The sequence below is a fragment of the Eschscholzia californica genome, unplaced genomic scaffold (assembly GCF_041429995.1).
Source record: "Eschscholzia californica isolate CP2 unplaced genomic scaffold, dmEscCali1.0.p SCAF_4, whole genome shotgun sequence".
NCBI classification, from domain to species: Eukaryota; Viridiplantae; Streptophyta; class Magnoliopsida; order Ranunculales; family Papaveraceae; genus Eschscholzia; species Eschscholzia californica.
Window position 1 is genome coordinate 37,178,930 of NW_028238461.1, and position 9,884 is coordinate 37,188,813.

The window sequence follows — 9,884 nt, forward strand, 5'->3', positions numbered from 1 at the left end:
AATTTCTCCCATGATCCCTAGGAAATTCAAGGCAGCAAGTGGATCAGTAAACCAAATGGTTATTGCTGACGTCACTCCTAAGGTGCCTGTTGAAGTGGCAGAACCCTCAAAAGCTAACCTGAAAAGACCAGCTAGAGGATAAGGTATTACCGAGTTACATTCTCCTAAAATCCCCAAAAACAATGCACCAAATGGTAAAGGTATGGATAGGGTCGTGGCGGCTGCTCCCGAAGAGCCGCAAGGACGATGTTAGTCCTCTCATGGAATTGTCAGGGATTGGGGAACTCTCTGACTAGCCACACTCTCCATCAGTTCCTCCAGTCAGTTAAACCAAACATTTTATTTCTGGCTGAAACTAGATTACAGGTGGATGCTATGGTTTTTAATCTTGATCGTTTTAATTTAACGAATAGAACTATAGTACCCTCCTTAGGCCGAAGTGGAGGCCTTGCTTTATGTTGGACCAATGATGTCAACCTAGAGCTGGTCCAGCAATGTGCTAACCTGATTCATATGAAAGTGCTAAACCAGGACGGTGAACACGAATGGGATTTACTATGTATATATGGGCCACCCCGTCTAGAAAACAGACCGTCTTTCTAGAATGGTATCTAAGATAAGTTAAACTCTCTCACTACCCCTTATTGTTGTATTGGGGACCTAAACGCCATAAAGAATTCCTCGGAAAAATTTGGTGGATCTCAATCTGTCCCTTTTTTAGACCAATTTAACTCCTTCTTGAACAATACAGGTTTGGTGGACCTGGGATTTAATGGCCCAGCTTATACTTGGTCTAATAATCGTGGCAATGGTCTTTTAATCAGAGAAAGATTGGACAGGGTGTTGTCGTCAGTCAGTTGGCTCGATATGTATCTTAATGCAGGGGTATTTCATTTGCCAAGATATAACTGCGATCATTGTCCTATCCTACTTAAAACAGAGGTTCATGGTACGACCACAAGGGGAAAATGTAAATTTGAGGCATTTTGGTTGAAACATCAAGACTACAAAGAACAGTTGAACTTGCACTGGATGCAGGCAGACCCAAGTATCAACCACAGGCTGAAGGGGGTGAAAAATCAACTAAATCTTTGGGGAAAAGAATGCTTTGGCAACCTGGACAGACGTATTTCGATTCTCCGATTCCGGCTAAAAAACGTACAGGCCCAACCTATCACGGACTGGACATTAATGCAGGAATCGAGAATCCAGGAGGACTTAATACACCTTGAGGAACTTCAGAGAACAAAACTCGAGCAGCGGACCAGACAGTTCTGGGCACTAAATGGCGACAGAAACACCAAAGCTTTCCATGTTGCGGTGGCGAACAAGAGACGAAAAAACCACATCCAATTCTTAATGAAACCAGACAGTTCGAGGGCCACAACAGAGACAGAAATCTCAGAGATATTGATTGCTCACTTTCAGAACTTATTTACGGCAGACAGGGTAAATACTCCTCCCTCTGACGTTTTATCTAATATCAAACAGATTCCAGCAGATAGTCTACATGCCATTTCAATGGTCCCAACGGCAGAGGAGATTAAACAAGTGGTGTTCAACATGGGTGCCTTAAAAAGTCCCGGGCCGGACGGGCTCCCGTGCTTATTCTACCAGAACGGGTGGGACATTGTTGGTCCTGATATTATTAAGTTTATGCAGAAGTCTTTCTCTGAGGGCTTCTTCCCCCGGGAGATAAATGAAACCAACCTTGTCTTAATCCCCAAAACCGAGCATCCTTCGAAGGCTGCTGACTATAGGCCGATAGCTCTGTGTAATGTTTTATATAAGTTCATCACCAAGATCATAGCAAACAGACTCAGACCCAATCTCGATTCTTGCATTGGTTGGTATCAGAATGCGTTCGTGCCAAACAGACAAATTATCGACAATATAATCATTGTTCAAGAATCGATGCACTCGATGAAACTTTCTAAAGCAAAGGAAGGAGCATTTATGTTAAAACTGGATATGGCAAAAGCCTACGACCGTGTAGACTGGGGTTTTCTTAAACTGGTGCTTAGGCAAATGGGAATTCCGGATTCACTACTCAAACTTATTATGTGCTGTGTAACAACCCCTACTTTCAGTGTGATGATAAATGGAAAGAAAAGAGGGAATTTCACTACCACTAGAGGACTTAGGCAAGGTTGCCCCCTATCACCGTACTTATTTATAATGGTGTCCCAGACTCTGTCGACCCTTATGGAGAAGTACGAAAGAGAGTCAGTTTTTGACGGATTTCGAGTTAACAGAAAAGCACCACGTGTCTCACACCTTTTATTTGCAGATGACCTGATCATTATGGGCGAGGCTACTCAAAAGAATCTACACGCTGTTAAAGCTATTATGGAGTACACTGGGTTTTCGGGACATGCGGTCAATTTCACCAAATCGTTCTTTTTCTTCAGTTCGGGGGCCACGATTGAGATCAGAGACCTTTTCGTTAATGTACTCCAAGCCCCCCTTATGAACGATTCAGAGAAATATTTGGGAGATCTTATCCTCAAACCCAATGCGCGGATCAAGTCACACGACTTTCTAGTGCAAAAATTCAGGAAAAAGCTTGCATGGTGGAAGAGGAAATTTATATCTTAGGCGGGTCGGACCACATTGATCAAGGCGTCTTTGAGCCCAATCTGCACTTATTTCATGGGCATGTCTCTACTGCCTCAGGGAACCATTTCCCAACTCGAGAGACTAGAGAGGAATTTTTGGTGGAACCAAGATGAAGGGGCACACAAAATGCACTTCCTATCGTGGGAATTGCTTAAAAAACATAAGGTATTGGGTGGACTTGGGATTAGGGATTTGGCCAAAGTAAACCAGTCTCTAGTGGCTAAAATAGCCTGGAGACTGCTAATCCAACCTAACTCTACTTGGGCCAAGATCATTATTGCTAAATATTACAGCACAAGTTCGTTTTGGAATGAAGGAAAAAAAAGAAATGCAACTCCTCTCTTGTCGGCTTTAATGGAGGTTAAAGAGCAGCTTCAAAAGCAGTGTTGTTGGATGGTAGGTGATGGAACCTCTCTGAAAATTACTGAAGACCCCTGGATTCTGGACTTAGCTGATTTCAAGCCTCGGTGCATAGAACCTCTACCTGAAAATGTGTACTGGGTATCAGATCTGATTGATAAAGAAACCATGACTTGGAAAACAGAAATGTTAAATCAATATTTTGATGCTACTTCGGCCTTGACAATCAACCAAATCAGGCTATCTAGACTCACTCCTATAGATAGACTCGTTTGGATACCCACAGCTAATGGTGTTTTCTCATCAAAGTCGTACTTCAAGGAAATATCATCAAATCAACCAAATCCTAGAATAGATGCTGATTTCCTATGGCAAAAATTGTGGAATCTCAAGTTTATTGAACCCAAAGTACTTCACTTCATTTGGAAATTGGTAAACAAAGGATTACCTGTGTTGACGAATATAGCCAGAGGAAATAACCAAATTCCAACAGAGTGTATTTTGTGCCACCAGGGACCAGAATCAATCAACCATCTCTTCAGTGAATGCCCAAGATTTTCAGATCTATGGGTTCTAGCACAGGTGCATGAGCCCCTCACCAAAGAAGATGATCCAGGGAACCTTATTAAACACCTCATATTACTTGGAAAAACAAATCAAAAGAGAGTAAAGTTTTATTTCTACCTTTTGTGGTTCTTTTGGAAGGAAAGGAACAATAGCCACTTCAATCACACCAGTATACACCTGCCAGGAATCATCATCAGATCTTTTCGAGAATCTTCAACAGTTACAGAACAAAGCTCACTCGACAATGGAGATCGCCTCTGGACACCTCCGGAAGATAACATGATCAAAGCTAACTTTGATGGGGCGTATGGTAGCAGAGGTGTTTCGGTGGGAGTGGTAATCAGAAACAAGGAAGGGGAGATTTTGTTTCAAGAGGGAAGACTGATAAACCCCAAATCGCCACTTGAGAGTGAGGCTCTAGCTCTGCTGTTGGCGACTAAGATTGTGGTGGATTTAGGGTTCCAAAGAGTTATATTTGAAGGAGATTCAAAGGCTGTGATTGAAGCAGTTATGAACGGTGAAGATCATGCCCCGTGGCGAATTCAAAGCATTATCTCTGAGGCCAAAGAACAGGTGTCACGGTTAGAAAAGAGAGCCTTCCACTCGGTATTACGTGAGACCAACACACTTGCCCACAATTTGGCTCAATCTGTTTTTAGTACCTAAGTGTGTTCAGTTTGTTTGTCTAGTCCTTACGTTTTGTTAGGTCTAGTCTGTCTGCCTAACTTCATTTGTAATATCTATCTGCCATTAGTGGCTTTTTTAATGAAGTTTTGTTTCCAAAAAAAAAAAAAACAATTGTCCATTGTACTAAAACTACAACATGAGGATTTCTTCTCTTTCCGAGGCTTGTTCAAAGCACACATGATGCTACATATAAACATTAGGGAGTTACAATGGAGGTGTTCTCGACTTCTATAGACAGAAAAGCTTCATGGTGGAGATGTATGCCAACTTGGATTGTGATATTACATAATGTGTTTGAAGACCTCGATATCTTGCTGCCAACAAGTGCATATTCTTGCTCCACATGGTGTGATAGATGTGATTATGGGAATGGCTGAGAGAGTTGACAACGGATCCCCAATCTCAAAACAAACTCCAATATAACGTTGATGAATACACTCCCTTTTGGATTGAACATTCTCTTAATATACTCCAGTAGAATTGCATTTAACAAAACTCACGGGTTACACCTAGTAATATATAATACTTAATTATCCACTAATATTTTATTATTAACTGTATGAATAATGTATAACATTTAATGCGTTCCAGTTCGGAGCCAACAAACTTGTCAGAAAAAGGACTGAACTAGACTTAAAGACCAATTCATTCAAGAAACGACCGACAATTCTAAATCAGGTTTTTTTCCTTTTGTCCAGACTAGTGTGGTTTTATTTCGATCTTTAGTTTCAGGTTTCACCCCTAGTTTGGACTACTTATGGTCCACTGGTCCTGTGCCTCTCCACTTGGATTTTTTGTTCTCCCAGGCTAGCCTCAAAGGTAGTATAGGCAGCGGGCTCTCCACTTGGACTTTTTGTTCTCCCTGGTCAGCCTTAAAGGCAGTATAGGTAGCGGGCTTTCGACTAACAAAGGTCTGTGGTAAAGTATTGGACTGTCGGGGGCTCGGGGCGCCGATCTTTGCGCGATTCCCACTCGAACGACGCTGACGCGCGCCTCCATGTATTTGTATTAAAACCCATTCCTAGGGCTAGGGTTTAACCGTCCAAGGTTGGCTAGGTTGGCGCTCATTTCCCTCGAAACAGATAAATCCCCACACGAAAAAGAGCGGGAGAGATAAACAAGGGTTCAGTTTGAAAGCCTAATTCGCCAGATCACACACAGGAGAATGCCTATCAATTCTCGGCATCTGACAGTGCTTGGGGAGTTCAAGCCGTTTGGTTTAATCGCTGAAGCTTTGGATAGAAAGCCCGTCGAAAATGGCCACGGAAAGTACGATTACTTCCTCTTTGATCCAAGAATCACTCGCGAAAGAGATTACATCTCCGACTATGATTCATCTGCTTCTTCTTCTTACTCATCTTCTTGTGATCAAAGTGATCATGAGCTATTCATTAGGGGAAATCGGTAGTTTTTTTTTTTTCATTATTGATTACTATTGAACTCGTGCAAACCCTAATTTTGATCATTGAAACTCCTAACAGGACTGAGTTACGAAATTTGTCTTTTTGACTGAAAAGTATCGTTTTTTTATTCATTTTATTAACTGGTCTTGTTTGATTCACTCCTAACAGGATAATAATGGAGTTCTGGTTCACGTGTTCGAAAGAGATACACCTCAAAGTCTCCCGTAATTATGGTATGTTTGTTGATTTTTCTTGCCCAATTTTTATTTTATAAACAATGCCTAGTAAAGATACAAATAAACAGAACTCTCCATTCAATAGCCATACAAATAAACAGAGCTCTAAGGGGCCCCTTTTTTTTACTCTTGGTATGTTCTCACTCTTGGTGTCCCCCATAGACTAGGGTAGTCCGATGGCACTCGGATTGAGACTAATCAGTGCTGGATTTGATAAACACGAAATAGACCTAGTCTGAGTACCCTCAGACTGATCAATTCGAGACCCATAAGGAGTGCCAAAAGAGGGGATGACAAAGAGCAAAATATATGGGGCGCTTACAAAGGCCCCAAAAAATGGATACATTATAAATAAATGCGTAAGTGGAATCAGCACGATAACTACCTTCATCAAAGACATCTTAAGTCCCTTTAGAGCATGAACAGAGGTGAACCTAAATAACGCAATGGCCGGTGAAAACCGAACCAGACCGGGTAAAAAAACAACCAGATCACATAACCCTAGTTTACAATGGCCGGTGCTTTTTTGATTGAATTAGTCTTTAGGTCCAGTTTGTTTTTTTTCCTGACAAGACCATGGGTCCTGTACTAGGTTAAATGCGATATATATTATCTATACAATTAATTAATGATAGAATATAATTTTTATATCTAACAATGTAATTACCTATTAATCGAGAAGTAATGAATGTATAATCAATATACTATTGGTAACGGCATTGCTAAAAGCATCCACCCGAAATGCTATAAGTGGGTGGGGCTATCAGCCGTCAACCCAAAACCAAATTCTATACCATTGTCTCTCTCTAAACACTCACCTCACACTCTCCTCCGCTCTCTCTCTCTCTCTCTCTCTCTCCATCATAGTTACACAAGAAATTCAAAGATTTGCATTAATAACTACCTTACTCTTAAGGAGGGGAAGCTCAAATATATTCATCCAAAGGCAAAGGATCAGAGTTATTAATGCATTAAATGTTAAGTTGCTAAGGTAATTGAAGGAAGAATAAAGAATAATTGTTAGACTTTAAATTGTTAATTGCTGGGCTTTAGATAATTAAGACAAGTTATTTCGATCATTAAAGGTTTTACGAAGAACTTGTGAAGGAAAAACCAAGAGATTTCAGACTGTATCTTTGGCAAGGGATACTTTATACTTTTTTTTTTGATGGAAGGAAATTGCATAAAACAACAAAAACATGATTGGGTTACCGTTGGGTTGCCAATGGAGATAATGCCTGAGAACTTATCTTTAAGAGCTATCGCTTATTTCAAGATCTTCTTGGGTTGCCAATGGAGCCCTTCACTGTTACCGTTGATGAATTGGATTACCACTTGATTGTCACTCTCTATGTGCACATGATTGATGTCCAGTTGTATTGCCCATAACATACTAGAATGAATTACCATGCTTTCACATTCTTCCGCGTTTTGGCATCGCACTGAGTCGGCTGCTGCTATGATAAAGTTTGCATCTGCATCGTGAATGATGCAACCAATTCCTGCTGGTTCGGTGATTGTGGAGAAGGAAGCGTCGACGTTTAATTTTAGGAATGGTGTCGATGGAGGTCTTGATTTTTGATTCTTTGGTTTTGCCCTGCATTTGTTAGTGATATAGACTCAATTTTGAGTGGAGTGGTAGAGGAATTGTTAATCCGAGAGTACATTTGTATCGGTGTTTGTTTGTTGGTTGAAAAGCAGTTTTCGCACCTGTCTTTCCAAATAAACCATAGTATTTTAGCATATAAATTGTGAGCTTCTTCATTGGGGATTTTCCATTGTTTTATCCATTGATTTATCGTAGTTAATTGATCCGTTCTGACCTGAAAATGAAACCAAATTGCTTTCGTAAAAGTACAATGTAATATCACATGGTCTAAAGTTTCGTATTCATTACAGTTAATACAAGAGTAAGAGTTGTCAATGAACCTTCCGATTTTTTCTTTTACTGGTACACTGTTCGTACAACACTTCCATAAAAATAATTTTATGCGCGAGATCGTATTCATATTCCAAATAAAGAACCAATCATTTTGATCTTGCATTGGTTCTGCACTCTCTGTCATAAGAAAGTTATACATAGATTTAATCGAGAAGTTACCTGATTTAGTCAGCGTCCAAGTAGGTTTGTCTTCTTGGTCTGCCTGCAAGTTTATGCTCGCTATTGAGATGCAACTATCACTATTGAAACAATTATTTATGACACTCATATTCCAGTTATTATTAGTTATGAGTTGCGCAACCCATTCCAGATTCGAACCACTCTGATTAATGAGAGGGGGAGGGTGATTGGGAATCCAATAGTCATGCCAGATATTGATGTGAGTACCTTTGTTAATATCCCAGAATACCAGACCCTCCACCTGATTGAACTGTTTGCTGATAGATTTCCAAGGCCAGGAGTGATTAGCTTTGGGGTGGGATGGTTTTTTAGATTTGGGGAAGTATTTTCCTTTAAGCACTTGATCCCGGATAGCTTGAGGGTTATTCAGAAGGCGCCAATTATACTTGTTGAGAAATGCTTGATTATCAAGGAAGGGGAGGCGAAAACCCAATCCGCCAAGTTTGCGAGGCTTGCAAATGGCCGACCAGTTGAGAGTGTGGAAGGCTTTGGATTTTCCCCACCAAAAAGTCCTTTGGAGGGACTCGATGCTGGTGCAAATGCCTTTGGGAATGGCAAAACACTGCATTTGGTATCAGAGAACGGCCGCTGCGATCGTTGAAATAACTAGCGAGCGACCAGTTTGGGAAAGAAGGTTAGTTTGCCACTTTGCGAGTTTGTTTTTTATTTGGATGAGAATAGACTGGAACGCTTGCTTTTTGTTCCGATTAATGAAAAGAATTGTACCAAGGTACTTATCTCCCGCGGATGATTGGTGAACCTTGAGTTCACGAATGATCATCCGTTTAAATTTAGGGTGCGAGTTCTTGGAGAAGAAAATGTTGGATTTTGATGGGATACTTTATACTTTATTGAGGAACAATGGTGAAGCTGAGAAACAATTTGAGAAGTATAAAAGACTAGTACCTGAAGAACATCTAGGCTCGCCCCAAGTCCCCCGTGGGCTTGAAGTGAACTAGAAAAATGGGGCCCTTTAGGGGTTAACAAACAAAGAGTCATTTTTCAAGAAAAACTTTTCTAGATTTTGTTATTGTTTCTCACTTCTGTTATTCTTTTTTATGTCTTTTGGATGTCAGATTTCTATGGAGCTATCTTTAATATTTGATTTGGACCTATCTTTAGGATTTGATTTGTGATTTTGCTTCTCTTATCATACGAGGTGCTTATAAGCATTCTTATCTTTTGGGCCCTTGGCAATTAAAGTAGGTGCTTTGACTGTTTTGGGCCCAGACCGCTCTTGATGTTATTTTTCAAAACATGAGAGGGTGGATAAATAAGATACTGGTACAAAAAAATGGAGTGAGAAATCCTAATTTTTTATGAAAGATGTGTATGCCCATTGACCATTTGACTTGGTTGTCTTTGGTATTACTTTGGGTGCCTATAGAATTAACTATAGAGGATAAGTTTGCTTTGGGTGGAAGTAATAAGAGATTCCTGGCAAAGTGAGGTGGCTGTATATTAACAATTCTTATCCTCACCTGAACACCTCACCCTCTGATTTCCTATATAAATACCTTATCCCCATTAGTTTTAGGTGTGAACTTCTTGTATGGTTATACCTCTAGTAATAAAGAAAATAACATTTACTTTGGCAGTAACTTTGAATCCTTACAAAATCAATTTGGTTGCTTACAAAACCCAATCTTTAATCTATCCTCTCAATCTCTAGTTCTCTAATATTATATTACAACAATTACATTACGTTATCAGCACGAGGCTCTAACTAAGTGGGGAAATAATTCCAGTTATAGACGAAGGGTTGTCTTGAAGATCGTTTGAAAATCAAAGTAAGTTGTGTTATTACTTTTCAAATGTCGAATCTAACTAATATAAATTTTGCAGTTCTTGACCTAACAGGAAGAAACTATCTTAATTGGGCTCCTGATG

The 9,884-nt window shown here is 40.1% G+C and overlaps 1 protein-coding gene across 1 annotated transcript; it reads left to right on the forward strand.

Moving 5' to 3' along the window:
• The first annotated feature begins 246 nt into the window (after positions 1 to 246).
• LOC147544444 (uncharacterized) lies at positions 247 to 4,212 on the forward strand. The gene is made up of 3 exons (XM_086635706.1): positions 247 to 559; positions 752 to 2,379; positions 2,677 to 4,212. The coding sequence occupies exons 1-3, from the start codon at positions 247 to 249 to the stop codon at positions 4,210 to 4,212; spliced, it is 3,477 nt and encodes a 1,158-aa protein (XP_086491832.1).
• Positions 4,213 to 9,884: the final 5,672 nt, after the last annotated feature.

What these genes read in the sequence shown, in the direction of transcription:
- LOC147544444 (XM_086635706.1), top strand. Translation starts at nt 247, where the DNA reads ATGTTAGTCCTCTCATGGAATTGTCAGGGATTGGGGAACTCTCTGACT. An exon ending in ACACGAATGGGATTTACTAT is followed by an intron (nt 560 to 751) that starts GTATATATGGGC and finishes TGAACAATACAG; the next exon opens with GTTTGGTGGACCTGGGATTT. An exon ending in CTGGGTTTTCGGGACATGCG is followed by an intron (nt 2,380 to 2,676) that starts GTCAATTTCACC and finishes CTACTGCCTCAG; the next exon opens with GGAACCATTTCCCAACTCGA.